At 36.6% G+C, this 27,087-nt stretch overlaps 5 protein-coding genes across 8 annotated transcripts; 4 read left to right on the forward strand and 1 right to left on the reverse strand.

Annotated features, from left to right (window-relative positions):
* The first annotated feature begins 3,225 nt into the window (after positions 1–3,225).
* Positions 3,226–7,377, forward strand: LOC106402731 (uncharacterized protein At5g08430-like). 2 transcript variants are annotated; one of them, XM_048761347.1, is made up of 10 exons: positions 3,226–3,243; positions 3,644–3,792; positions 3,967–4,046; positions 4,447–4,634; positions 4,939–5,893; positions 6,084–6,187; positions 6,402–6,461; positions 6,541–6,591; positions 6,708–6,778; positions 6,887–7,377. In XM_048761347.1, exons 2-10 carry the CDS (start codon positions 3,716–3,718, stop codon positions 7,074–7,076), a joined length of 1,776 nt encoding a protein of 591 aa, XP_048617304.1. In that variant the 5' UTR covers positions 3,226–3,243; positions 3,644–3,715; the 3' UTR covers positions 7,077–7,377. The 2 variants fall into 2 exon arrangements, with proteins under 2 accessions (XP_048617304.1, XP_013698970.1); XM_013843516.3 differs by lacking the exon at positions 3,226–3,243 and having other exon boundaries at positions 3,558–3,792.
* Positions 7,378–7,635: 258 nt separating this feature from the next.
* LOC106406124 lies at positions 7,636–11,741 on the forward strand. 2 transcript variants are annotated; one of them, XM_013846720.3, is made up of 11 exons: positions 7,636–7,893; positions 8,048–8,279; positions 8,364–8,511; positions 8,616–8,723; positions 8,825–9,021; positions 9,216–9,381; positions 9,677–9,813; positions 9,911–10,598; positions 10,682–10,794; positions 10,912–11,167; positions 11,269–11,741. In XM_013846720.3, exons 1-11 carry the CDS (start codon positions 7,716–7,718, stop codon positions 11,542–11,544), a joined length of 2,499 nt encoding a protein of 832 aa, XP_013702174.1. In that variant the 5' UTR covers positions 7,636–7,715; the 3' UTR covers positions 11,545–11,741. The 2 variants fall into 2 exon arrangements, with proteins under 2 accessions (XP_013702174.1, XP_013702175.1); XM_013846721.3 differs by having other exon boundaries at positions 8,858–9,021.
* A 245-nt stretch (positions 11,742–11,986) lies between these two features.
* On the forward strand, positions 11,987–13,870 carry LOC106402753 (GDSL esterase/lipase At1g71250-like). Its single transcript, XM_013843538.3, has 5 exons — positions 11,987–12,296; positions 12,388–12,515; positions 12,592–12,834; positions 12,913–13,162; positions 13,244–13,870. The coding sequence occupies exons 1-5, from the start codon at positions 12,002–12,004 to the stop codon at positions 13,465–13,467; spliced, it is 1,140 nt and encodes a 379-aa protein (XP_013698992.2). The 5' UTR covers positions 11,987–12,001; the 3' UTR covers positions 13,468–13,870.
* Positions 13,535–15,362, reverse strand: LOC106402754 (single-stranded DNA-binding protein WHY2, mitochondrial). Of its 2 annotated transcripts, none has more exons than XM_013843540.3 (8): positions 15,147–15,362; positions 14,945–15,045; positions 14,762–14,865; positions 14,589–14,681; positions 14,407–14,501; positions 14,249–14,322; positions 13,973–14,061; positions 13,535–13,870 (listed from the first exon to the last, which is right to left on the reverse strand). In XM_013843540.3, exons 1-8 carry the CDS (start codon positions 15,176–15,178, stop codon positions 13,742–13,744), a joined length of 717 nt encoding a protein of 238 aa, XP_013698994.1. In that variant the 5' UTR covers positions 15,179–15,362; the 3' UTR covers positions 13,535–13,741. The 2 variants fall into 2 exon arrangements, with proteins under 2 accessions (XP_013698994.1, XP_013698993.1); XM_013843539.3 differs by having other exon boundaries at positions 14,945–15,048; positions 15,147–15,204.
* Positions 15,363–15,392: 30 nt separating this feature from the next.
* LOC106406342 (vacuolar protein sorting-associated protein 52 A) lies at positions 15,393–21,372 on the forward strand. Its single transcript, XM_013846978.3, has 20 exons — positions 15,393–15,564; positions 15,675–15,769; positions 15,863–15,920; positions 16,086–16,181; positions 16,280–16,381; positions 16,469–16,552; positions 16,643–16,723; positions 17,027–17,170; positions 17,595–17,686; positions 17,935–18,016; positions 18,326–18,508; positions 19,011–19,126; positions 19,216–19,274; positions 19,470–19,570; positions 19,659–19,709; positions 19,924–20,103; positions 20,196–20,330; positions 20,474–20,548; positions 20,730–20,787; positions 20,875–21,372. The coding sequence occupies exons 1-20, from the start codon at positions 15,535–15,537 to the stop codon at positions 21,177–21,179; spliced, it is 2,127 nt and encodes a 708-aa protein (XP_013702432.1). The 5' UTR covers positions 15,393–15,534; the 3' UTR covers positions 21,180–21,372.
* The last annotated feature ends 5,715 nt before the right edge of the window (positions 21,373–27,087 follow it).

A 27,087-nucleotide genomic window follows, 5' to 3' on the forward strand; every position in this document is an offset into this window, starting at 1 on the left:
TGATAAATAGAATTTTTTATTAAGCTCTTTTTAAAATAAATAAAAAGGAAAATAATTATTTTAAATAAGTATAAAAAGTTTGAAAAAAAATTATTTTAAATTATTTTAAGCTATTTTTGTTTAAATATATATAAGTATATATATATAATAAACAAAAAAAATCTCATATAAACATATGAATATATGTATGTAAATTATAAAACAATTTTTAAAAATTAATTTAAACGGAAGTAAGAAAGTTTATAAAGTATTTTGGCTAGCAAATAAATAGTTGTGTACAATAGTTGAGAGTATTTATTAAATAACCAAAGTAATTGTTGGACAATTGCCATGTTTTAAAAGTTAATAAATTTCTATAGAAATAAAAAACGTGAACAACTAAACAAAAAGTTACTAACTCAAGTCAACTCAAGCTCTAATACATGCAATTTTCTTTGATGTTGGCTTAACATTTGATTTGTTGATTTTACAAAGGAGATAACTCAAAGTGTAACTCAACCTTACCACATTCTAAATCAACACACAAACTCAAAAGTTCACAACAAAATCATGATTGGTAACATTTCTGATTAATGTTCTTAACTCAAACTAAATCAAGTGTAAAACATGTCACCAATGAAAGCCTATATTACTTGAAACGACGTTTTATCCAATCTTTTATGTAAAACACAGCCGCTACAATTCTCAAACGAAACATATTCCTGCATATTAGATCACATGAAAAATACGTTAAAATTTGCAAAAAGGTACTACATTTTCCAATATTACCCTCTGTAATTGTGCGTTGCCCAGACTCATGACGAGGGTATAATAGAGAAAGTAACCGAAGATCGCGTTTCGACATTTAACGTTTGGTGATTGGTTATAAACCTTTGTGTTGAACCAAAAAATAAAACGGTGACATCTTTGCTTCCCGGACAAAAATCTCATATGGACCAAAAATGGCCAAAAAATAATCTCTCACCACTAAAATTATTCTACGTGGACCAAGTATGTGTAAATGACGTTTTTGCCATTAATGATGGGTCAATATGAACCCTTTGATCAAATCATTTCTGTTTTAATGAGAGCCATTGGATCATGAGAGGAAAGAATGGATGAAATATTACAAGATTGCCATTAATGAAACTTAATCATGAGCCGTCGGATCTTCTCATCATGTTTTAATTTTGGCCATCGATTTCACTCATCTCTCCTTCACTCTCATTCTATTTCCTTATCTCAACCACGTGATCAACTCACAGCAACACAATTTTCGTTATTTCTTTCGCATTCGACTGGGTACAACCAGTATAACTCTTACAACTGAACATGTTAAAAAATTGAATAACTAGTATAACTAGTATATAAATGTTATAATTTATGTATTATAAGTAGTTACTATAATTAACACGACTAATAAATCATGGTTTACATATGAAATAAACAAGAAAATATCGTAATTGGTATCTGAAGACAAAATTCCATCTATTTTATTTGAGACTTTTCATAGTTTTGTTAAATTATTACATTACACTATTAATTTTACATTATATATATTTTATTTTTAAGGTTTGTTAACTATATTAGCTATATTATTATGATAAACAAATATTAAACATATTTTTACAATGTTATGGTGTGAAAATATTGGTAAAACCCTAAAACTAGACATATAAACAATTGATATATATCTTTATTATATATTAGACGAGTATTACTGGTACAACTAGTACAACTTTGACATTTTAGAAATTAATAAAACCAATTTGGTATTCCATATGAGAAAACAATCAAATATCACAATTAGTATGTACTCAAAAAGTTTCTCTTCATTTATTTGTAGTTTTGGAATTATTTTTTTAAAATTATTGCACAATTCCATAAGTTTACATGATCTACCTTATACTTTTAAGGTTTGTTAACTTGTTTGTCCACATAATTTCTGGAAAACATACATGAAATATATTTTTACAAAATTGTTTATTTCATTGTAACCGGGCACAGACATGTAAACATAAATAAGTGGTACAACTGAAGTAACTTTATTTATTATGTGGTACAACTAATATTTTTCAATTTCACAGCTAATGTACAACTATGCACAAACGGGTATAACTGAAAAACTAGTACAACTACGTTATAGCCGGTATAACTAACAAACTGGTACAACTACTTGGTATTTTATTTAGTATTGTTTTAAATGTGCATCACGTTTTAAATGTGTATCATGTTTTAAGCATTGTGGTTTTACACTAGTGTCGAGTATTGACTAAAATACCTGTAAATTTAAACTAAAAAAATTCATAAGAAAGAGGATCTTCGGGTTAATTTGGTGATTTATAGGGCTCACTACCGGGCTGAGATGGTGCATCCGTTGACGGTTTCGGGAAAAGACCACCTTGAGAGTCCGGTTGAGATGCTATTTCTCTTTCGCAATTCCAAGCTCGCTTGGTTGGATTTGACAAGGACATACCCTTCTTCTTCTTTTTTTGTTCGTCGCCGGTGAGTCGTTTTTATTCGTAGTCAGCGCTCTCACCTTCTTCTTTCCGGTGAATTGCATTATAGAGCCATTGTTGAAGAATTTTCTGGCTCCGCATCTAGTTTTGTGGTCTCGAGAGAAAAAGATGAAGATGATTTTTCCCGAAAAATAGTACAACTAGTATAACTAGTACAACTTGTAAACGTATCAATATCCAAATCAAATATTATTAAAAATATATTATTCATATATTTGACACATGCAGCAAGAGGAGATTAGACTAATATGTCTTATTGGTTCTACATCATCTTCGTTTATAGCATTTTCATATGCTGAAAACAATAAATAAAAGAAATTATAATGCCATTTCATAATTTTTCAAAGCTGTGTCATCTTTTTTTTGGTGATAATGAACATGGTGATGACGCATAAGAAAATTATTTCTCAAATAACGTCTAGGCAGGTGAAGCATTTGCTTGAGGCCACATTTTATATGGTAAAAATGAGGCCACATTTCATATAATCTTTTGGACAAATGATTATTTGTTTGATTTTTAGTTATCATATCCTTATTCCATTTTTTCCATTTTTATCTTCTCCAGCATACTTCCTATCTTAACCATATTTATTATTAAATGAAAAACCTTATTTATTATTCTTTTTAGCCTTTTTGTATTGTGTGTGGTACTATTTACCATTACTATCTTACGTAAAAGGCCACACAATTTTTTTTTTTTTTTTTGCTTTAGGCCACTCTCAATTATGGGACGGCACTGGAACTAGTAATACTCTGCGTTCTTTTTTATCTTGAATCTCGTATGTAAAAGATGAAATTTGATTTTGGATAATATATAATTGACTAAATTTTTCTATGGGTTGATTGATTTGAGATAAGAAAGTAAAAATTAGTGGAAAGTTGAAGAAATTTTTTGATTTTGTTTTATGGTGAAAGAACTAATAATTGAGAAGAAAAAGTCAAGAAGAAGAAACTTTAGGTTAAAATTGGGTTGAATTTCGGGTCTGAAACCGAGTCGGATTCTGGGTAGTATAGTAATGGCATAGGTTATAAATATGTTTAAGTGCTTAAGTTTTTTAGTTATTTTAGTTAGATTTCTATTTAAATTTAAATGTAAAAAAAAAGAAAAAAGGGATGGGTCTAATTCAGATTTTTTGGAACCCAAGTGGTCCATGCTAGCATTTGTTCCTTGCTTCCCGGTGACGTCGGTGACTCGAGAGTGAAACCGACGGCAAGAGATGGCGGAGGAGAAGGAGTGGGAGGACTGGTGCTTCATCTGCAAAGACGGTGGTAGCCTAATGCTCTGCGACTACAAGTCAGTCTATCTCTCTTTCACTCTCTCTCTCTCTCCTCTCTGAGAAGATCTACTTAAAAATCAAAACTTTCTTTATAAATCAACCGTTCAAGATGAATATTAGACCACTGTTGTCACATATAGTGTAAATGTATGCATATCTTACTCAACCTCACTGTGCTTTGGTCGTTTCAGGGGTTGTCCCAAAGCTTATCATGCCTCTTGCGTTGAAAATGATATTTCAGCTGGAGAGGGTGACGATTCTTATATCTGCGGTAAAAAGTGCTAAACTTTCTCTATTTATATATTCATTGCAGTATATTAGTATAATCATTTTGTAATTAGCACACGGTTCTTTGAGCTTCCGTCACATGTCTCCTTGATTAGTTTAATTTGTTTTATGTCGGGAAATGAGAGACATTGAAGGACAATATATAGTTTGAGATTCTTATTTAATCATTATGCATATAAAGTTTGTTTCTTTATGCTTGCAGAGAGCCATTGCTAAACCCAAAGTAACAACCTTTGGATCATTTTTTATGTCTCTTTAGCAAAACTAATGTCTTACCTTATTAGGTTCTTGGGTCTGTTAAAGTTTCCGAACACAAATTTGATTCATTATTATACTTGGTTTATGGAGGGATTGGTGTTTAGTATTACAGTTTTTCATTTCAGAATGTCACAGTTGCTACTTGTGTGGGAAGAGACCCAAGCTACTCTGTCTCTGTTGCCCACAGTCTGTATGTGAAGGCTGTGTCACTCATGCTGAGTTCATTCACCTCAAAGAGGATAAAGGGCTATGCAACCAGTGCCAGGAGTATGTGGTTGTTCTAGAAGAGATTCGAAGATATGATGCTGCTGGGGTAATGTTTCAATTCAATAATATATATCAAAGTTATTTGATTTTTACCCAATTTTGGAATTTTGGATACTATCACTCTTCTAATCTTGAAAATTTGATAGCCATCTGTTGCAGATAACCAATGTGTTTAGGAAATGATATCTGAATCCCTTTTATATTTGATGTCTTGATTGGAATGAAATATATATTGTCATCTTTTCCTTAATTAAAAAAAGTGAATACAAATATTTGATACCTAAAGCATTTTTTCCTGACATTTGAAATGTTATTCTTTCTCTGCTTAACCTTCCGTTACTGGTTCGCAGGATAAGCTCGACCTGACTGATACGGACACATTTGAGTGTCTGTTTCTCGAGTGTTGGGAGATAGCAAAAAAACAAGAAGATATCACTTTTGAGGATGTCCTACGCGCCAAAAGTTCACAAAGGAAAGTTACCAAGTTAAAGCACAAAGATGATCGCAGATCTCCACTCAATGATGCATACACTTCAAAGTCACATAATCAACTGGCCAAGCTGAAGCAGAAAGTGGATCGTAGTAAGCATTCACTATCTGACCACAAAGACGACGATGCAGAAGATTCTAAAACGGTGGGCAAAACCAAGAATACGGTGTTTACCAGATGGGGTTCAAAGCCCCTCATTGATTTTCTAACATCAATAGGGGAAGATACCAGACGTGCAATGTCACAACGTAGCGTGGAGTCTGTTATCGACAAATACATTCGTCAGGAGAACCTGCTTGATCCTAAAAAGAAGAAGAAAGTTCGTTGTGATGAGAAGCTGTATTCTATCTTCAGGAAGAGGTCTGTGAAGCAAAGAAAGATTCGTAGACTTTTAGATGCTCACTTCAGAGAGAACCTTGAGAAGCGGTTGGAATGTAACACACGTTCGGAACGTGGCTTCAGTGGAAAGAGTGAAAGGGTTCTCATGCCGTGCAAGAAGAAGCAGAGAATAGAAAGGTCACATGAGAAGGAAGTGAAACCTCAAATCTGGCCAACCAAGTCCTGTAAAAATGAAGTGAAACCTGAAATGAAGCCACCGGAGACTTGTGAAAAGGAGGTGAAACCTGAAATGCGGCCAACTGGTTTCGCTGCGATCAATGCAGATAATATAAAGCTTGTTTATCTGCGGAAGAGCTTAGTTCTAGAGTTATTGAAGAGGCATAAAGAGAGCTTTGGGGAAAAGGTAGTGGGAAGCTTTGTGAAAGTGAAGAATGACCCTAGGGACCGTATAGCGTTCCAGATCTTGCAGGTAACAGGTAATCAGGCTTTGCTGTTTCAACTTTCTATCTTCTAGATTTTAGATTATTTTGAATGTTATCCTTTTCATGTGGTACATGGTAGCCTTAAACATTGTAATATTGTCCCATTGTCACATTTAAAGCTATGAATTTCTCATCTGTGTCATGACCACTCCATCACAATCACTCTTTCTGCCTTTTTCTGTAGGCATTAAAACTGCTGATGGCCAAAGTCAGGGCCTGCTTCTTGATGTTTCTGGTATGGCAAGTAGTGTTAGCATTTCCAAGTTAGATGATTCCGACATAACCAAGGTGATTTATGTCTCAGCTTAATTCATATATCACCATTTTATTTCCTTCAGTTTTCTTTTCCTCTCGTGTTGTGGAAAAAAATATGACCTTTTTTTTTGCTGCATTCACTGAGAAGTTATGTGTATAATATTCCTCCAAGGCGACTGGTTACAAGTGGTTAAAACTTTCTTTGATTTTACTTCTTAAATGCCAAAACCTCCATTTTCCTCCTCAGGAGGAGATTGAAAATTTGAAGCAAAAAGTGACAAGTGGCCTATTGAGACAGCCAACTGTTGTAAGTTTCTAACTGCAGTCTAGATCTCTGTGTATCTGAAATGATATTAGCTCCATTAAGGTGACGAATCTCTTTGTAGGTTGAGATGGAAAAGAAGGCTAAGGCTCTCCATGAAGATATAACAAAACATGTGAGTAATCTATCTCTGTAATCAAATAAGTTAAATAAATCATGCTCATAAGATACGCACTAAGTGTTTTTGGTGCTGCTTTCACATTTCTTGTTTGAATACTTAAAAAAAAACAGTGGATTGCAAGGCAGCTTAGCATCCTGCAGAAACGCATCAACTGTGCTAATGAGAAAGGATGGAGAAACGAATATCCTTTAAGATCATATCATCTGAAAAAACTTATTTAAATCGTCTTTTCATATGATCCCTACATTGAACACCTTAACTATTTTCCCTTTCCGGGGGACTATTCTACATTAGACGAGTATTTAGAGCAGAGAGAGCGTCTCCAAAAACCGTCAGAGCAGGAGAGATTATTAAGAGAAACTCCAAGGATCATTGAAGACCTCATCGAGATTAAACGGGAATCAGCTGCATCCTCAGAGAGCAGCAAACAAGGGAACATGAGTGGTATGTCTCAGGAGGCAGCGATAGAGATCGACTGATGAGTAACCAAAGATTCTACAGCATCTTCAAGAGGAAGTTGATTGATGTTCTTGTGGATCTTTATATGTGTGTGTGTAGTTTGCGTTAGGAAACTAGTATGGAAGCTATCTCTTCCATTAGAACTTAGGAAACTCGGCTAATCTCTTAATTTTGGCACTGACATGACATGCTGTTGCTATGTTTGGGTACTTTTGTATGATGGTCATGTAAGTGACATGTTTCATGTTCATGTATGTTGTATATGGCCATTGACATGATCTGTTGTTCTTCAGAGAACTTGGAACCGAAGTTCACAAACTATTTGCTATCTGTTGGACTCTTTCTCCAGCTTGCCACCAATCCTTTACTGACTCGTCCAAATCCAAGAGCCTCTGATTATTATTATTGTCTTAAAGTTGAAGTTGTTTTGGTTTCTAGCTTCGGTCGTTATCTATAGCTGTGTCATCTCATCTCCTCTTTTGTTTTGTTGAGTAAGAAAATTTTAAGGCAAAATGTAAATACAAAGTTAACACGAAACGATATGTTGTGCTGGTAGAAACAGACCACATGGTTCGTTATTAAAAGCAAATAATATTTTAGTTAGTGTTTTGCTACCGTACGCCTCCTCTTCTTCAAGCGAGCTTCCTCGAGTACAGAAGATGGCGCAGAGACTCGGAGGAGTGAAGAGAGTGAAGATTTCTTCTCCAACTCTAGATCTTCCTCTTGTGTTCCGTCGGGATGGATTGCGTTTCCACCGACGAAACTGTTCTTCTTCTAATCGAAAGCCAAGACTCCGGATTGTTTCCCAGAAGTGGAAACTGAACGACATCGACACAAGTACGATCCTTTTCATCTTCTTCTTCGACTTCGATTTCATCTCCTTTTCCTCTGGGAACAAACCCGTAACGTTAATTGGCAGTAGCTGCTAGAAAGTTTAAATCTTTTTCATTCCAAAACAAAAAAGTTTAAATCTTTTTTTCTTTTCCGACAGATGCGGTGCAAGAACGGTTTAGTAAGTGGGTGTCTAAATCCCAAAAGTATCTTAGCGAGGTAGCCACTCCGTTGATCAAAAAGAAGCGGCAGAGTCTCAAGGTTGATCTTGAGGATGAACATGATTTTGAAGACTTGGAGGAGCTTCTTACAGTTGAACAAACGGTTCAAAGCGATACACCCAAAGGATCTCTTTCTTTTGATGCTATCATCTCCATAGAGCAGTTTAGCAGGTGAAACCAATCAAATAATCATCCTTACTTGTGATTTTTTTTCTTTTGCTGTCAATCTAATAAACTAGTTTTCTTCTTATGCAGGATGAATGGGTTAACTGGGAAGAAGATGCAGGATATATTCGAGACACTTGTTCCTCCAGCTACGTCTACTAATGCCAGATACCTTGTGGAGTACTGCTGTTTTAGGTTTTTATCGAGGGATAGCTCAGAGTTTCATCCCTGTCTCAAGGTATCTGAATGCTTTTTTACACGGACTCTCTGATAACCTCAACAAAGACGTTCTTTACATTTTTCATTGGTTTTTGAACCATTGGAACATTGGTTTCTTCATAGGAACCTGCTTTCCAGAGGCTAATCTTCATTACAATGCTCGCCTGGGCGAATCCATACTGTAAAGAAAGAAATGCACGCAATGACGGCTCGAAAAAACCTTCTTTTCAGGTATAATATTAGAACAATCTCGTTTTCTTTTAGGTTGGTAGTTGTGATATAGTATTCTGCGCTTCTGGAAATTACGATTTGAGAATACTCTGGGGTTGCAGATCAGCACTGATGAATGGTTGTCGGTGTTGAAGGGACGGTTTGTTGAGGAAGGGGCATTTGTTCGTATTGCTCCAGCAATTTCTGGGGTGGCTGATAGGGCTACAGTGCATAACCTTTTCGAGGCACTAGCTGGTGCCAGTGATCAGAAAGGCATTTCTTTGGAGGTTTTGCTAGCTTACATCCAGGAACTTGTCAAGTGAGTATAACATTTTGGTTAGCTTTCTACTCCTGACTGCAAATTTTATATGCTGACCTTTTGATAAACGTGCATCTTATTGAGCATTTGATTGATATCGTTAACTTTGTAAGCACTTAGAGTTTAAATGTATGTCATAACTATAGACCCATCATTGTTTTTCCGAGCTGAGTATCTTTCCATTGTCAGAACAGAATACACGAGGGACGGAAGTCATACCAGACCACAGAGTTTCCGCAGTTGTCATCAGAGAGACTTCTATGCATGGCCTCCAACAGGAAAGGGCCTGTTTTAAAATGGGAGAATAACGTTGCTTGGCCTGGAAAACTGACGTTAACTGATAAAGCTCTCTATTTTCAGGTATTTATAGTTCCTTCTCTTTAAGTCCCTCGTGAAGGAGGGAATAGAACATTATTTTTCTTTAGCCCTGTGCCAACCAAATCTGTATTATATAGGATTGAAATGGATATTGTATACCTTTTTCCTTTAGGTTTGCATATGCAACTTAAGCTGGAGGTCTTTAGTCTCAGTAGTGTGTGATTTTAACTCTTTAAACCCCTCTGTCGTTGAAATTTAATTTTGGTGTAGAAATGTTCAACTTCATGCTGTACCGTTCTCTTGGTGTCTAAATGCATTTCATTGTCTTCATTTCCAGCCAATTGATTTAAAGCGCAGCAAAGGGATCATAAGGCTTGATCTCGTAGGGGACAAGTCATCCGTGCAGAAAGCAAAAGTGGGTCCTCTGGGGTTTTCCCTCTTTGATTCTGCAGTAACTGTTTCATCCGGCTCCGGGTGAGTTCATATATATGCTCATGTAACTGATATGGTTTTGATGTCTATGTGGTTGTTTTACTTAGACACATGCTCACCCTTGATATGTGCATTTTAGGGATCCAACTTGGGTTCTAGAGTTCGTTGATCTAGGAGGTGATCTGAGACGAGATGTTTGGCATTCGATTATCAGTGAAGTCATAGCATTGCACACGTTTCTACGAGAATTTGGACCAGAAGAGAATGATAAATCACTGAATCAAGTTTTTGGTGCAAAGAAGGGCAAGGAAAAGGCAATTGCAAGTGCATCAAACTGTATAGCAAGGCTTCAAGCTCTTCAGTACATGCGGAACTTGCCAGATGATCCCATCAAACTAGCTCAATTCTCTTTTCTTCGACAAGTCTCCTATGGTGACATCGTGTGTCAGACTTTAGCTGTAAACTTCTGGGGTGGACCATTAGTGACCAAAGTTGCAAACACTGTCTACAACAGAGGTAACATGGCTAGGACTTCGGGAGAGTCGTATGAAAGCTTTGATAACGCCTCTGATCTAGATGAAAGTGTCTACTTGAAAAAGTGGATGAGATCTCCTTCATGGGGCTCAAACGCGTCTATTAACTTTTGGAAAAGTTCTTCTCTAAGACAAGGCTTGATTCTGAGCAAAAACCTCGCCGTGGCTGATCTCACGCTAGTAGAGAGAGCAGCAGAAACATGCAGACAAAAATATAAGGTGGTGGAAAAAACTCAAGCCACTATTAATGCTGCAACCATCAAAGGGATACCCAGTAACATTGATCTCTTCAAGGTAACGCTTATTACAAAGATAAAATTAGTAGAGACAGTTGTGATTCAATCTTATCCTTTACTCTTTATGTTTTTCACTCTTAGGAACTCATCCTGCCACTGACTATAACTGCCACAAAGTTTGAGAAACTCCGGCGTTGGGAGGAGCCTTATATGACGGTTTCTTTTCTAGCATTTGCATCAACAATAATTTTCAGGTTAGTTCACAGACTCGTGCAAAAAAGATCATATTATCAACTGGTGGACCTATAAGTTAGCTATTCGTTATCTTAGTGATGATCTGACACTACTGAGATTACTATTTTGTGCGTCAGGAACCTTTTGCAGTACGTTCTTCCCGTGTCTTTAGTGTTTTTGGCAACTGGGATGCTTACGTTGAAGGGACTCAGAAGACAAGGGCGTCTTGGAAGATTGTTTGGAATGGTTACCATTCGAGATCAGCCATCTTCAAATACTATTCAAAAAATTATTGCTGTCAAAGATGCTATGCAAGATCTGGAGAGCTGTCTCCAGAACATGAATGTTGTGCTTCTAAAGCTACGGACAATTGTACTATCTGGCCATCCTCAGGTATGTTGTTATGTTCTATTCACTCGATCACGTTTCTATCAACACTTTCTTCTATCTCTGTTATATAACTTGGTTACAAGATTTTGAAATACTCTTGTCAGGTAACGACGGAAGTAGCGCTGGTTTTGCTATCTATTGCAACGGTTCTAGTCATAGTCCCATTCAAGTATGTTCTGGCATGTGTTCTCTTCGATCAGTTTACTCGGGAGCTCGAGTTCCGGAAAGAAATGGTCATGAAATTCAAAGCTTTGTTAAGAGAACGTTGGGAAATGGTGCCAGCAGCTCCTGTCCTTGTTTTACCTTTTGTAAATGAAGAGTCTACACCACCTCCAACTCAAGAGAAGCAACCACCTCAGAAAACCAATACAGATAGGTGATAGATAAAGACAGTGGCACGTTGTGTTAATGTTGTGGTATTTGCATATCAAATGTAGTAAAAAAATAAATTATTCTCTGGTTGGTAAAATGTATATGGCAAGTACAGAGCTCTGTAGATGTTAAATCAATATTTATCTGTATGAATCTCACGAATTAGTTACTAGTTTAGCTATTTAAGAGATCATTATCCGTTGCACAGTTACAGTCGCAGATAATCTTCTCTCATTACTTTCTTGATCTTTATCTGAAGAGGGTGAGAAAGTGCGTCATGGTCTTTGTCTTAGCATATGCAATTGTGGTTTCTTGTGAAATTTCAAACGTGGTGCAAGCTTATTGACTCGTTTTACATGCAAGCAGCCGAAAACAAAAGAGAACCGTTACAAAAATTGAAACGTATTAACTCCTATGTGTCACATGCAGCATGTTTCGCATTAAACTTTATATAGTAAACATTCCATGCGTTCTAACTTGAAAACGAACACAAACTCAAAAAAGATGAGAATCCAAGGTAGAGGATATGCGTTTATAGTTGCAGTGGTGGCGTCTTTTATTTTAAAGCAGCCTGAGTTGTTAGTGACCGGACAAGCTACAGTTCCGGCTATGTTTGTGCTGGGAGACTCATTGGTCGATGTTGGGAACAACAACTTTCTAGCATCCGTGGCTCGAGCCAATTACTTACCTTATGGCATAGACTTAAACTTCCGTCCTACTGGCAGGTTTAGCAACGGCATGAACTTCGTTGATTTGCTTGGTAACATTTTAGACACTTTCTCTGTCAAAAATCAGTTTAATTTTAGCATAACTCTCCTCTTACTGACACTGTTCCGAAAAAAAAAAAACAGCTCAGTTGTTAGGAATCTCGTCGCCTCCTCCCTTTGCGGATCCAACCACATGGGGCACTAGAATCCTTGGAGGAGTTAACTATGCTTCTGCAGCTGGTGGCATCCTCGATGAATCAGGACAACACTATGTAATTTTCTGAGTTTTGTTTCCTCACTTATGATGTAAGTGTTAGTATAGTGTTGATAGAGGCTTTTAATGTGCAGGGAGACAGATTCAGCCTGAGCCAGCAAGTGGTGAACCTAGAGGGGACGCTGAGCCAGTTGAGAACAATGATGAGTCCCCAAAACTTTACTGATTACTTGAAAAAATCGCTGGTGGTTCTCGTTTTTGGAAGCAATGACTATCTCAACAACTACCTTATGCCTAATCTCTACTCATCCAGCTTCAGATACAAACCGCCTGAGTTCGCCAATCTACTTATCAATCAATACGCTCGACAACTTCTTGTATGCCAACATCAAAATCTTCATATACAGTATCATTTCAATGAACCTTCTGATAATCATTTTGAAACTATTGTGTAGACTCTATACAGCCTAGGTCTAAGGAAAGTGTTCATAGCTGGAGTAGGACCACTAGGCTGCATACCAAACCAAAGAGCCACTGCACCACCCGGGAGATGCGTTGATAGTGTGAACCAGATTCTAGGCACATTTAACCAAGGGCTAAGATCACTTGTTGACCAGCTGAACCAGCGTTCACCTGGTGCTATCTATGTATATGGCAACACATATCGCGCAGTTGGTGATATCTTAAACAACCCAGCTACTTACGGTATTAACCTCCTCCTAGATTACATTGCTGATGATAAACGGAGTTTCTATGAGTATCAAAAGAGGCTTATGTATTGTACAGGATTCAGCATAGCGGACAGGGCTTGTTGCGGAACAGGTAGGAACCAAGGACAGATCACATGTTTGCCGTTGCAGAATCCTTGTCCTAACAGGTCACAGTACGTCTTTTGGGATGCATTCCATCCTACTCAGACTGCAAACTCCATTCTGGTCAGACGAGCTTTCTACGGCCCACCTACCGACGCTTATCCTGTTAATGTCCAACAGATGACTCTCCTTCCCTAGTTGTTTCTTTTTTTCTCTGTGTTTATAAGTCTTAAAAGTTGTGTGTTATGATACTTGAACCTGACTATTAAGCTGAAAACCAAAAGGCTTTTACCGTAAAATAACATAGAAGTGCTAATGACAACGGGAAGAAGCCCCAAAATTAGAAGTAGTCTTAGAGAGGACATGTTAAAATTCAAGAACAGAGCATACTAAGTTTTGTATTACGCCAAACTTCAGACAAAAGAACACAATGCATTGTCAATTTACTCCATTCCTACTCCCAAATCAGTCTTTACTCTTTACCCCACTCCAGCTCCAACTGCATCGGATCAGCCTTTGGAAGTGAAGCAATCCCCTGCGCTGCAATGCCAACGTCACCTCCTGTTATCCGATCCCAGCCTAGGATGTGTGGAAGGGCAAACTGCACATAATACAAAAGCTGGTTTTAGAAAAAAAAACACAAACAGCTCTTCCTTAAGATAAGAGAACAATGAGAGAGCAGAAAATTGAAATCATATCTTACACTAAAAGCACTCTTCAGCACTGCAAATTCAGCTTTGGAGACAGGAACCACAATACGGTCATTACTGTTTTGGATGTTGTCGGTTACGCCTGCAATAATACCGCAGAAGTTAAGTGTTTTTGTACATCATTCCTATTATGAGAAGAAAACGCCTTAAAACTACTATTTTACAAAACCAAAACAAGTGAGAGAATTCTCCAACAAGTCAAGATTTCATTAGTATTTAGACTGGCTCCACCATTAGTTAGACCAATACTGTGTAGAAGAAGGCCTTACTCAATTGGAAGAAGTAGCCGGTAGAATCTGCGAGTGGCTTGATCGACAGTGACTTCCTGACTTGACCAGCATTACTGAGAGGAAACAAAGATCATCAGAAGATGATTTTTTTTTCTGAATTAAGCACACATATGCAACAAGTAAGCAAATAACAAAACCTTGATTTCATGGAAGGGTCATGGAAAAACTCAGAGCTGTCCTGGGGACCCATGCTGATCACAGATCCAACTTCAGTAGGTGACAAAGCAAACAACTACATCAACAAACAAGGAAGCAAACAGAATCACATATATAAGACAAAAAGGATATGAGTGAAGGTATATAAGTATTAGACAAAGACCTGTTTCTTCTCCCAGTCGTACTTGCGCTCACTAACAGCAGGCATAAAAGTCATCATCACAGATCCACGACGATCTATCCTCAGATTCCCAGGCTAAAACATCATTGTACACAGTAAGTGACGAGAATCTCCAAAGCCTTAAAAGAAAATCACACAAAAGGGGTTTTCGAAACCTCGATTTTGGTGAAAGTGGGGAGGACAGGTTCAACAGAGAGTGCAGCTCTTCCTTTGAAGATAGCGTACGGTGCGAACACACGACCACTAGGCTTAGCATCAGCTTTGAAACAAAAGGGAAACAAATTAGGGCAAAAAACTCAAAACAGAGACGAAAAGGAGAGCAAAGGAAGTAACTTTACCACGTTTGGTGGTAGAGGAATCAACCCAGGTTGCGAAACCACGAAACGCCAAAGACCTAGAGCTTCCTTCGAAAAGTGAGTTGCTTTGGTTGCAAAGGCTCCTGCTTTTAGCAAAGAAAACAACAACAAAGAGGTCATTTGAGAGAAATGGGTTCGAAAAAGTTTGCATTTTTCTCGAAAGGAACGAGGAATTAGGGTTTACCTGGAGAGCAAAGTGCGAGCTTGCTTCATCATCTTTCTCCCGAGTGAGACGAGTACTCTGAGGTTTTCTTTTGAGGTTTTATTATTGAAATTAAACGGGTTGTACCCGACCCATACAAAATAACCCGCGTCTCATATTATTTTACACGTACAGTGGGCCTTTTAGTTGTGTCTTGATAGAGGCCCATCTCGTTGAAATGAGATTAATGGGGGCCCATTGCAATCAAATATCAGATTAGAGTAAGAGAAGACGAATCTGAAAAAAAAAGCAAACGCTGGTGAAAACTCTCGGATTTGTATGACGAACTGAGACTCAGAAAAAGGTAGATCGGAGCATCAAAAACGATCTTTCGACGGAGATCGAGGCATTCTTAATTTCACCAGCAACGATGTCCGACGGCATCTCCATTGACGCATTGGTTCGTTTTCGGTTTTTCGCTTTTGAGTTCTGAGTAATCCTGGATCTCTGAGCCTTGTTTATCATCATCAATGGATCTCTTAGTTGAAGTTTGTGTCTATTCTCTCATAGGGTCAAGCCGTGGGGGACTTCAGTAATCATGAGAAACTCGGATTTGATTTGGGAGCTTATGTTGGAGATTTGGCTTTTGAAGAGGATTCAGGCAGGTAACATTGTCTCAAACCTTTTATCTGTTCCAATTTTTGGAATCAAGGAACGAATTGGTTGTGTGAGATTTTTTCTCTCTGTTATTATGACAGTGAGGATATATCGTTGGAGGGACTTCAGCAGGAACTAGAAGAATGTGAGAGTGATGAGGTTAAACTTTTCCACACATCTGTGATCAAATCGTTTTTAAGAGTCTTTCCGCCTCTTTGTAGCTGAAATTGATGTGCTTCAGTTGTCATTTTTTGAGTTACTCTGTACATGGATTAGTCATTGACTTTTGGTTCCAAGGATATAATCGTTTGTGTGTCTGCTCAGGTTGTTGCCAATATACTATCCAGTGGTGCCAAACTTAGAGAATATGCTAAAGGTGTAGAAAACAACCTGCGGAAAGTCGAATTGGATTCCATTGAGGTTGCTTTTCTTATCTGTGATACATTGTGGCACTTTTTGTAATCTATTTATCCTGTACCTGGTTTTAATTTATTGCTTTACCGTCCATGGATACACAGGATTACATAAAAGAAAGTGATAACCTTGTCTCACTTCACGATCAGATTCATGACTGTGACAGCATCTTGTCGCAAATGGAAACTCTCCTCAGTGGATTTCAGGTGTTTGACCATTAGCCATTTATACAGTTTGTTGTGTATAGTTTCCTTGTAATCTAAGTGCGTTCTTTTCTTTTTATATTCTTTCAGGAAGAGATTGGTTCCATAAGTTCCGACATAAAGATTCTTCAAGAAAAATCGATGGACATGGGTTTGAGATTGAAAAACCGCAGGGTATTTTAGCCAATCAGAAACCACTGTTAGTATTTATCTCTCGCTGTTTCCACCCGTGACTCATCCAAATGAGCTCTTCTATTTGAACAGGTGGCTGAATCAAAGCTAGCAAAATTTGTCGAAGACATTATAGTGCCACCAAAGATGATAGATGTTATTGTGGATGGAGAGGTATTTTGCTAATCCCCTTTATCTATTTGTTTCTAGTGTTGTAAAAGAGTTACTAGTTTGGTTCATATGCTTTACTCCAACAAAAATTGGGGGTGGGGGGATTAAAATAATTGCTGGTTAAGCTGGGGGTAGATGCTGCCACTATGTGCAATAGCAGAACATGGTATCTTAACTTTCATTTGGTTCTTCACCACGTATTCCGAGTACGTGTTTTGTGTTATAGGAGTGCCTTTAGGCTTAGGATGAACTGCCGACGAATAGATTTACTTTTAATCTGATAGTCGTGCTATTTTCCTTATTCAGGTGAATGAAGAGTATATTAGAACGCTTGAAATTCTGAGTAAGAAACTTAAATTTGTAGCAGCAGATCCTGCGGTTAAAAGTTCCAAAGCATTAAAAGATGTGGAACCTGAGCTAGAAAAGCTCCGGCAAAAAGCTATTTCCAAGGTAATTGATCTACTTTCTGTGTGACATGAATCCTGCAGTTATACATTTTTGTGTTGTACTTCTTCTACGATGTCGCTGAAGGAAGTGTGATAGGTCCTAGCAATTATGTATGTTTTGACTCAAATCAGACTACATGCATGTTTCTTTAAGCTGTTAATTGTTCGATAAATAAGTACAGAAAGAGTTATGTTACTTGCATAATCTAATTCATTCTAACTCATTGAGATGAGATTGGGTATCTAAATCATTGTTCCTTCCCTCTAAGAGAGTTCATGCCCAGGAAAAAGTTGCTATCTGGCATAAGTTCAATACATGTTTGTGCTGTATTAAGTCCAAATTGTTTGTGCCTGTCTTCTCCAAGGGCATGGACGTGGAGAGAATTCTAAACCCGTTCTTATGCTATAGGTTTATTTCTGTTTTGCAGGTGTATGATTTTATTGTCCAGAAGCTTATAGCCCTAAGGAAACCCAAAACAAACATCCAGATTCTTCAACAGAGTGTGTTATTAAAGTACAAGTAAGTAATATTTCAAGCGCCTTTCCTTGGTTGTACGTATTAGAACTAGTTTTGGAAAACATTTCCTGCTTAGTTTTTTGAATGCGAGTGATGTTGGTTGTCTCCTTACAAACGATTTGGTTCGTTGTTTTGCCTGCATGACATTGGCGAAGTTGTTTTACGCACATGTTACTGATATCGAACATTGTTATATGTTTGCTTCTACATTTGGATCTATACTTCACTCACCAATTACAATTTAATGATAGGTATATTATCTCCTTCCTCAAAGAACATGGAAAAGAAGTGTTTATGGATGTTCGTGCTGCATACATTGATACCATGAACAAGGTAATATTCTTTATCTTGTTTGATTAGCGTCACTGTGCTGCAACTCCTTTGTATAGTCTGAGGTACATATGTCTTAGGGTAATGTGTGCGTATGTAAGGTAGTGAATAGTACATCCAATTGCACGATGCACGTTACATGCAAGTAGCTGTTCTGTTCTTGTTTTCATCTTCATTCAAGCTTGTTGTCTCGCTAGATCTGGGCAAAGTTATTTTTTTTGTTGATTGGGGTATGTTGTTTATAGATGTATGTATGTTAGTTTCGGCTTTCAATCCTTGTTACACCTAATGAATTGTGAGATCTGGTTTCAGGTGTTAAGTGCACATTTTCGTGCTTATATTCAAGCTCTTGAGAAACTACAATTGGATATAGCGACAGCATATGACTTAATTGGGGTGGAGACTAGAAGCGCCGGTCTCTTCTCAAGAGCCAGGGAGCCACTAAAGAACCGTTCTGCCGTCTTTGCTCTGGGTGAGAGGATAAAAATTATAAAGGTATTCATCATTAGGTGATTAGCATTGCTGACTGATTTTTGTCAACCATTGTACATGCTCTGGCGAATTCGTTATAGAGAATGAGTTGCCTTTCTGATCTTCTATTCAAAAGTTGGTAATAGGTGTGTTTTTTTATGGAAAATTGGATGTTGCGTTAACTTAATGTAGCCCATTGGTCTCATTTAGGTGTGCTCACATTTTTTCTTGGGTTCAGATATCTTGGTTTTAGGTTCTTGTGTAGTAATAATAGGAACCTCATTTAGTTTTGGGTTTTGGGTATAAACACTATGTATGTTTATTTTAAAGGCTCCTTAAGTAGATGTAGGTTTTGGTTTGGTTTTTCTGGTATAAAAGAAGCCAGATTAAATTTATGTCTGGTTTAACCGTGTTAATTACCCTTATTTTCACATGACCATTCTCTGTTTTTCTTATAGTTGGAGTGATGGTATTAAGTTATAAATGTTTGTTAAAAAAGACTTAAGTTTCAGAATGTCCCCTGTAGGAAATCGATCAACCTGCATTGATCCCGCACATAGCTGAAGCCAGCGCTCTCAAATATCCTTATGAAGTGCTCTTCAGGAGTTTGCACAAGCTACTTATGGATACAGCCACTTCTGAGTTCTGTTTATTTACCCTTTTTCATTTCCTCTTTCTGTTGATCATCGTTCAACTCCGTGGTTAATGTCATATATTTTTATTTTAAACAGGTATATATTTTGCGATGATTTCTTTGGTGAAGAGTCTATATTCTATGAAATTTTCGCGGGTAATTTCTTATCTCTCTCCCTTTTCTTTTGCGATGATTCCAACATAGTTAGCATAGCTGTTACAGATTTACTATGGTGTCGATAAGATATAAGAAATATATTGTCTACTTCTGTACAGATAGTCGAACCCTTTCTTGCCAGATGATATGATAGTAGCACTTTTTCTGGTAAAATCTGAACTCTCTATTATACAGGTCCATTTTCCGTCATTGATGAGCACTTCAATCCCGTTCTTACAAACTGTTTTGACGCTATCGGTCTGATGCTTATGATTCGCATTATACACCACCACCAGGTACAAACTGTTTTGATGCTAACGGCCTGATATTTATGTGCCCCACTAAGTGTTTGAAGCAATACTCAGTTTGCTCTCTATTGCACAGCTTATCATGTCTCGCCGGAGGATTCCATGCCTAGATTCATATCTGGACAAGGTGCATATCTCATCTCTTTTATTCTGTTTGATCTAGTCTTAAATACATAGGTTGTTTGCAATTTAAGCAAAAAATGTCATTATTATTGTGGATGTGCAGCTGTTTTCACTGGGTTTAATCTATGTTTTCTGGTATAAGCTCGTAGATGTGGCAATGGCCGATTTACTTGCGTTCCATATTCCTCTCACGAAGACTATTTTGCAAATTTGAGCAGGTTAATATATCTTTATGGCCTCGTTTCAAAATGGTGTTTGATTCACACATCAGCAGTCTGCGAGATGCAAACATAAAGACATTATGGGAAGATGATGTTCATCCCCACTATGTCATGAGGCGTTATGCTGAATTCACAGCTTCGTTTATTCACCTGAATGTTGAATATGGGGATGGGCAGGTTCGTTAATATCATTCCCTCTCTTTCTACCGATATGTGTTGCCTGGAGCTTGTCAATCAAAGCGCTCAACATTGCCTATGGTACTTTGCAGCTTGATATAAATTTGGAGCGTTTAAGAATGGCTGTAGATGTCTTGATTCTCAAGCTTGCAAAGTTGTTCCCAAGGCCAAAGCAGCAAATTGTGTTTCTCATCAACAACTATGATATGACAATTGCTGTACTGAAGGTGAGTTAAATCTTTGTCCAGTCTCATGTTAAGCGCAGAATGTAGACCAGTCTTTGCTTGGTTAGAAATGCCATTCATATCGACTGAGCATTATTTACCAATGGAAACTATTGTGAGATCATCTTCACGTATCTTAATTTCAGGAAGCTGGACCCGAAGGTGGTAAAATTCAAATGCATTTTGAGGAATTACTGAAGAGCAACACTTCGTTATTTGTGGTCAGTGCCAGCCAATGTTGCAGTTTGAATTAAATATTTTTGAAGTTATGTTGCCTTATATATTTGCTCCTCTGTTAACAAAAGCATGGCTTTGTAGTAGTAGATGTCATGTCATGTTAGTTCATGGATTATTATTATCTGCCCATTTAATTTATTTTGTTCCCTTCCTTTTTTCTCGCAGGAAGAATTGCTGGTGGAGCATTTCAGTGATTTAATCAAATTTGTGAAATCTCGTGCTTGTAAGCAACTTACTTTCGTTCTTGTCCTCGCGCTCGTCATTTGTCAAGTTAAGTCAATAAAACACTAAAACTGTAAAACATGTACAGCTGAGGATCCAAGCTCAAATCCAGAGAGATCCATCACAGTTGCTGAGGTAGATCCGCTGGTGAAAGACTTCGGAAGCAGGTGGAAGACGGCGATAGAGTTGATGCACAAAGATATCATAACCTCCTTCAGTAACTTCTTGTGTGGTATGGAGATCTTGAGAGCTGCATTGACACAACTGCTGCTCTATTACACAAGACTCACTGACTGCATCAAGAAGATACCTGGCGGATCTGGTCTGAACAAGGATCTTGTCTCCATTCAGTCTATAATGTTCGAGATCAGGAAATATTCCAAGACTTTCTAAAAAGACAGCATATCTTGCTTGCTTATGAAGAATCTAAAAGTCATTGTTATGCGTTATATGATGTATTCTTGAGACGTTTTCTTGCTACTTGTATCCCATTTCAGTCTTCGTGTTTTGTCGGCCCGAGTGTAATCAACCATTCACTGTTGCTAAAAGATCTGTAGTATGAGAAAGATTAGTTCGGTTCGGATAATTCAGTTTTTTGAGCAAATCTTAATTGAATGGAACAAAACAAAACATGGTCTGATTTGGTATTTCGTTAGTTTGGTTTAGTCAAATTTAAGCAGTTAGGTTGTGATTTAATTTGGTTGAAATTTCGAGTAGTTTTAATTAATTCGATTCAAAAAATTGGTAAATCTGGTATGAATACACTAACCGGCTGCCGAATTTTTTTAGTTTAAAAACACTAAATTAAACCGACTTTTAACCAAATTTAAATTAAAAACCAAAACATTTTGATTCGGTTCAGACAACCCGAAGCATGATAGCGGGAGAATTGGGTCTCGAACAAAAAGAAGAGCATAACGAGCATGTTCCGACGTTGATGGAGGTGATGCGAGCCATTGAAATACTTAACGCTAAAGTAGCATTGATGATCATGAACAAGAAGAATCCAGAAGAAAATGAGACTAATAAAACGGCAGACAGACATACTTCAAAAGCAACTGAAGGGAACACTTTTCTCAAGAGGAGAGAAGCTCCAATCCGTCGTCAGGTGGATATCCCTGTGTTCACGGGAGAAAATCCTCAAGTGTGGGTGTTACAAGCTGTTCCATTCTCTGAGTGGAAGATGTTTAGCAGAGGCTGCAGTGAATTAAAACATTTTCAGTTCACACACAAGGCTCGTATTAGTTTTCACACAACCTACTGCATACCTTCACTAAATCCCTCACATTAGACAGAATCTGCGTATACTTGATATTGCTCAAGAACCTGCCCAACCCTCAGAGACATCAGAATATTTTTTTCATCAGCAAATTGACAGGTTTGGGAAACAAAGCAACTTAAAAGCTGAATATTCCATGGAACCTGTCTGCGTGTAAGGCCACTACTTGGAACACCATAAACTGCAGTGTCATTGTGTCAACAAGTCCTAGGGTCTGCCAGGGGCTGTCAATAGGGATGTTAATATGGGCTCAACCTAACAGGGTTAGCCCTAACCCTGCAAACCCATTTGTAACCCTAACCCTCATTTTTTAAACAGGGTTCAAATAGGGTTGACCCTAATAGGACCAGGGTTTAAATTCTAACCCTTTTATTTTGATTCACACAACTATTATACAATATTTAATAATGTTTTTCATCAAAAAAAATTTAAAGTCGAGTTTTCTCGCCAAAAACTGAACAACGAAATTTTCTGTCGAAACCGCAAAATCGAGTTTTCAACTAAAACAACAAAATCGAGTTTTCCTTCCAAAAACGCAGCAAAATCGAGTTTTTCGTCAGAACTTCGAAATCGAGTTTTTCCGCCAAAAAATCAAAATCGAGTATTTCGCCAAAACCTCAAAATTGAATTTTCCCGTGAAAACGTAAAATTAAGTTTTTCTGGAAAACCCGTAAAACTCAATTTCACGGTTTTGGCGGGAAAACTCGATTTGCCGGTTTTGTAGGGAAAACTCGATATTGCGGTTTTAGTTTTGGCGGAAAAACTCGATTTTGCGGTTTCAGCGGAAAAACTCGATTTTGCAATTTTGGCGAGAAAACCCGATTTGCCGGTTTCGGCGGAAAACTCGTTTTTGTTGTTTTGGCGGGAAAACGCGATTTTGTAGTTTTTGGCAGGAAAACTCGATTTGCCGGTTTCGGCGGAAAAACTCGATTTGCCGGTTTCGGCGGAAAAACTCGTTTTTGTGGTTTTGGCGGGAAAACTCGATTTTGTGGTTTTGGCGGGAAAACTCGATTTTGCGGTTTTGGCGGAAAAACTAGATTTTACGGTTTCGGCGGGAAAACCCGATTTGCCGGTTTCGGCGGAAAACTTGATTTTGTGGTTTTGGTGGAAAAACTCAAATTAGATTTTGGCGGAAAAAAACACAATTTTTTTTTTGACGGAAAAATTTTATTCTTAGTTGTGGAGCAAAAACTCGATTTGGCGATTTTGGGAGGAAAACTTTTGATTTTGATGCTCAACAAATTGGAGGAAAGAATCATATCATATCTTAATTTTTCTAGTTTTATCTTTAAAATTTAAAAACAAAAATAAATGAAATATTTTTTCAATTAAATGAGTTAACTCTGGTACCAGCCCTAACCCTTGATTATAATAGGGTTAAAATAGGGTTGGGTTAAAATAGGACTGAGCTTATAATAAATAAAAGAGGGCTGGGCCCTAACCCTGTAGTTAACATCCCTAACTGTCAAGGATCATTAAGGATGATGCAGGAACACAGGGTTCTAATGCAAAGAGATATGTTGGCTCTGCTTTAATGGCGGAGGTGCTAGCTCTTAAAACAGCACTAGAAGCTGCAACTCGACAAGGCCTCTCATATCTGAGGTGCTATTCCTGACTCTCGCAGTCTTGTTTCATTGCTCACAACGAACTCTTCTGTTGTTGAGCTCCAAGGCATCCTCCACGACATATGCGTGTTGAGAAGTTCCCTTACCTCTATCTCTTTTTACTTCATTCCTCGTTTAGAGAATGGATGTGCGGATCGCTTAGCAAAGTCTGCTCTTAGTTTCTGTATGAACTCTCCTCCCATAGTGGAGTAACCTTGTTTTTTTTATTTGAATGAAAGAATGTTTGACCAAAAAAAAAAGCAAACCAAAAACCGAGATATGTATGGGAAAATTGTCAAACAAACCCCTGATTTTTCAAAACAAAGCATTTTTAACGGTTTACTCTTTTTACTGGTAAACTTAATTGTCTTTTTTACTTAGTTATTATAGCAAAGGGGAATGATCTCAATACCATGACATTATGAACAACAAATTTCAATGTATTTACAAACCGTTTCCAGTGGACATTCCTTTGACATTTCTGCCTATAATCCGATTCAGATTAAAAGATATATAATTTGATCCATATTGATCTCAAAGCTGTTGCACAAAAAAAATTGATCCCAAAGTTATACAATTTTGATCGATAAAACTAAAATTTGATAGATTAAAAGCTATAATAAGCAATAGTAAAGATTTAAATTTTGACTAAACATTTCTAATGTATTCTTTTATTCCAAAATCAAATTAAATTAATTCAATCATACTCTATTTCAGAGTAATCACAATTTATGTTGAAACCAACCCCAAAAACATCTCATTAGATATGATAAATTGTTTTGCAAATATTACACGTCTCGGTCCTTTGAAAATGCTTTTGTTATTACAGCGGTCATTTGAAATTCATCAAATCTTGGTACTGAGATCATTAATACTTGTAATAATAATAGACCTAAAATTTTATCTTGAAGAAGCAACTAAGTAAAAATAGAAAAATCGTCAAATCAATAAATATAAAACAAAGCCAAAAAACTTGGAATTATTTTATGGCACTTTAACCTTTATTTTCCTAAAATTGTTCATCGTTTTCATATTTTGTTGACTAGACTGTTTTTGATACACAATTAATGGTTGAATTTTGTGTATGAAAATGGTTTGATCAACAAAAAACAGACGGTATTTAATAACAGAAACTTAAAATGCCTTAATTGAAAGTTTAAGGTTTGATTTACAAATCCCACTTGATTTGTAAAAATAAAAAAACTTTGTAGATGATATTCATAGTATAATATTATATGAATCTGAATCTAAACATGCATACAAAACCCAAAAAATCTAAAATTGAATAAATATATGAAATTCAAATAAACATACAAAATATGTTTTAAAATCTAAATAAGTAATTCAATTTCATATTTATTTTAATAAACCTAATGTATTATCCATTGAAACTGAAATTTGGATAAAAATAAATTTTAAACATAATTACAATATCATAAAGTTAGGTATTTAATGTTGTTGAGTTCAATGATACAAACAACTTATAATATCATTAAGTTTAATGTTAATAAGGTGTGTCTCTATAGAAGCTTAATGATATTGTAATTATGTTTAAAATTAATATATTTAGAAAATAGAAACATGATGTATGTATTTAAAGTTGTTGAGTTCAATGATAAAGTCAAGCTGATGGATGTGTTACATTGTGGATTTAATATATATTCTCAAATAAGTCTACAAAAACCATAAAACAAATTTTCAACTAGTATGTTTTTGAGTCCATAGTTGACTTCTTCAACTGCACATGAAGGAGATATATCTTGTAAATTTGTTTTGAAATGAATTTGGATAAAAATATTATTTCATCGATGAAAGAAAACTGTGAGTTTAATAAACCAACACTAGAGATTATATAGCTACACGTAGTAATTTTGAGAAATGATGCATATCTTATGTGCTTGTAGCATGTCATGAATTTTTTCAAAAGGTTTCAGTTGATGCATGTGTTGGGTACATTTAAACATCTAGTTTTATCTCTCTATATAGAGAAATTTCTCAATGCTAGGTAATTAAGAAAATTAAGCCATTAATTTAAGGATCCAAAAAAATTCCTTGGCTCATAAAATGGCTAAGCATTATCATGCTCATCTTGGTATTTTGGAACAAATGATTTCCGAGAACATATAGCGAATTAATCAAGTAGTTTCGATTTTGTTATGCACTATTTATGACCACTAAATTACTTGAAATATGATGTGATTTGGGAGGTTTTATTTTCCTTTTTTGAAATTGAATTGGGTGTTGATAAGTGCCCATGAAGAATGTCTTATGTTTGGCATATATGATTTTCTAAACCAAACATTACATGTTAGAAGCTACTAGCTAAATTTCAAAGTATTCATGTATAAATAGTTTTATGAACTAGTTAGTGAAGATCGTAGATCAAGAATTGGTCTTGAGTCATTCCTCAAGTCTTAGTTCAATCAAATCAATACTCATATTGAATCTTATTCACCATGATTAGAGGAATGAAGAATTTCATTTGTGCAAGTCGATTCAATGTAACATCCTTAGTTGATTGCAGTTTTATGGAAACTTTTTTTTAGATAGCATGTAATGTCAAATATAGGTAAATGTGTGTGTCTCTATAGAATTCAATAAAACATTAATCTGAGGCATAATAAGACTTAATAAATTTAAGAGTCATTTTAACAGAATAATGCCATTAGTAAAATTCTAAAAAGAAATATATAGATTACAGCTGCAAATATGCTTATCTAGCAATGAGATGAACAATAACAACAAATCTCTATGCGTATCGCTATCCAAACAAATCTCTATGCTTATCTAGCTATGAGATGAACAACAACCAGTCCTATGACCAAACAAGTACATTTAAAGAATGTATATACATAATCACATCAATTAACAATTGATTATTTGCTGATGTGGTACATTAACCTTTCTTAAGCTAAGCTTCTTCGAAGAAGGTTTTGAAATCCTCTTCGGACTTGAAGACATCATAGATAATATGATGCACTTTCATCAGCAATAAGGGGAATCTACTCCTTGAGATTAGAAGAGTAGTGCTCAAAATTAGCAAGCTTGATTGTGTTCACCAACATTTTGTCTGAGAGTGCTATTACAACAAACTTCTCTTCAGTTGAACAAGGGTTCAAAAGGTACTTTTCTTTGTCCTGGCTTAGAATGCTTGTAGCTCCTTTTGCTTCCTTGTTACAAGACAAGAAGGCTGCTGCATAGTTGTAGTCTTTGCCACCAGGTTCCATCCTGTGAGTCACAGACTACGACCACCATCTCATTTTGCTTCACAGAGTTACTGTCTTTGACATCTCCTGCAACTGTGTTATCATCGACTTCCACTTGTTTGATATAGCTGTCTCATTTACACAAGCAACATCTGGACCACCTTTGTCACCATTTCTGATCAACAATGTGGAGAGCCAAAGAAGCCCCCATA

The sequence above is a fragment of the Brassica napus genome, chromosome C6, assembly GCF_020379485.1.
Source record: "Brassica napus cultivar Da-Ae chromosome C6, Da-Ae, whole genome shotgun sequence".
In the NCBI taxonomy this organism is placed as follows: domain Eukaryota; kingdom Viridiplantae; phylum Streptophyta; class Magnoliopsida; order Brassicales; family Brassicaceae; genus Brassica; species Brassica napus.

Coding starts and splice junctions, on each gene's coding strand:
- LOC106402731 (XM_048761347.1), top strand. CDS start 3,716: ATGGCGGAGGAGAAGGAGTGGGAGGACTGGTGCTTCATCTGCAAAGAC. Junction 5,894..6,083: donor CCAGATCTTGCAGGTAACAG/GTAATCAGGCTT, acceptor CTTTTTCTGTAG/GCATTAAAACTGCTGATGGC. Junction 6,462..6,540: donor TATTGAGACAGCCAACTGTT/GTAAGTTTCTAA, acceptor ATCTCTTTGTAG/GTTGAGATGGAAAAGAAGGC.
- LOC106402754 (XM_013843539.3), bottom strand. CDS start 15,178: ATGATGAAGCAAGCTCGCACTTTGCTCTCCAG. Junction 15,049..15,146: donor GCTCGCACTTTGCTCTCCAG/GTAAACCCTAAT, acceptor CTTTGCTAAAAG/CAGGAGCCTTTGCAACCAAA. Junction 14,062..14,248: donor CGGCTACTTCTTCCAATTGA/GTAAGGCCTTCT, acceptor GTATTATTGCAG/GCGTAACCGACAACATCCAA.
- LOC106406342 (XM_013846978.3), top strand. CDS start 15,535: ATGTCCGACGGCATCTCCATTGACGCATTG. Junction 16,382..16,468: donor CTCTCCTCAGTGGATTTCAG/GTGTTTGACCAT, acceptor ATATTCTTTCAG/GAAGAGATTGGTTCCATAAG. Junction 20,788..20,874: donor ATTTGTGAAATCTCGTGCTT/GTAAGCAACTTA, acceptor AAACATGTACAG/CTGAGGATCCAAGCTCAAAT.
- LOC106406124 (XM_013846720.3), top strand. CDS start 7,716: ATGGCGCAGAGACTCGGAGGAGTGAAGAGAGTGAAGATTTCTTCTCCA. Junction 8,280..8,363: donor TCCATAGAGCAGTTTAGCAG/GTGAAACCAATC, acceptor CTTCTTATGCAG/GATGAATGGGTTAACTGGGA. Junction 11,168..11,268: donor TACTATCTGGCCATCCTCAG/GTATGTTGTTAT, acceptor TACTCTTGTCAG/GTAACGACGGAAGTAGCGCT.
- LOC106402753 (XM_013843538.3), top strand. CDS start 12,002: ATGCGTTCTAACTTGAAAACGAACACAAACTCAAAAAAGATGAGAATC. Junction 12,835..12,912: donor AATACGCTCGACAACTTCTT/GTATGCCAACAT, acceptor ACTATTGTGTAG/ACTCTATACAGCCTAGGTCT. Junction 13,163..13,243: donor AAACAACCCAGCTACTTACG/GTATTAACCTCC, acceptor TGTATTGTACAG/GATTCAGCATAGCGGACAGG.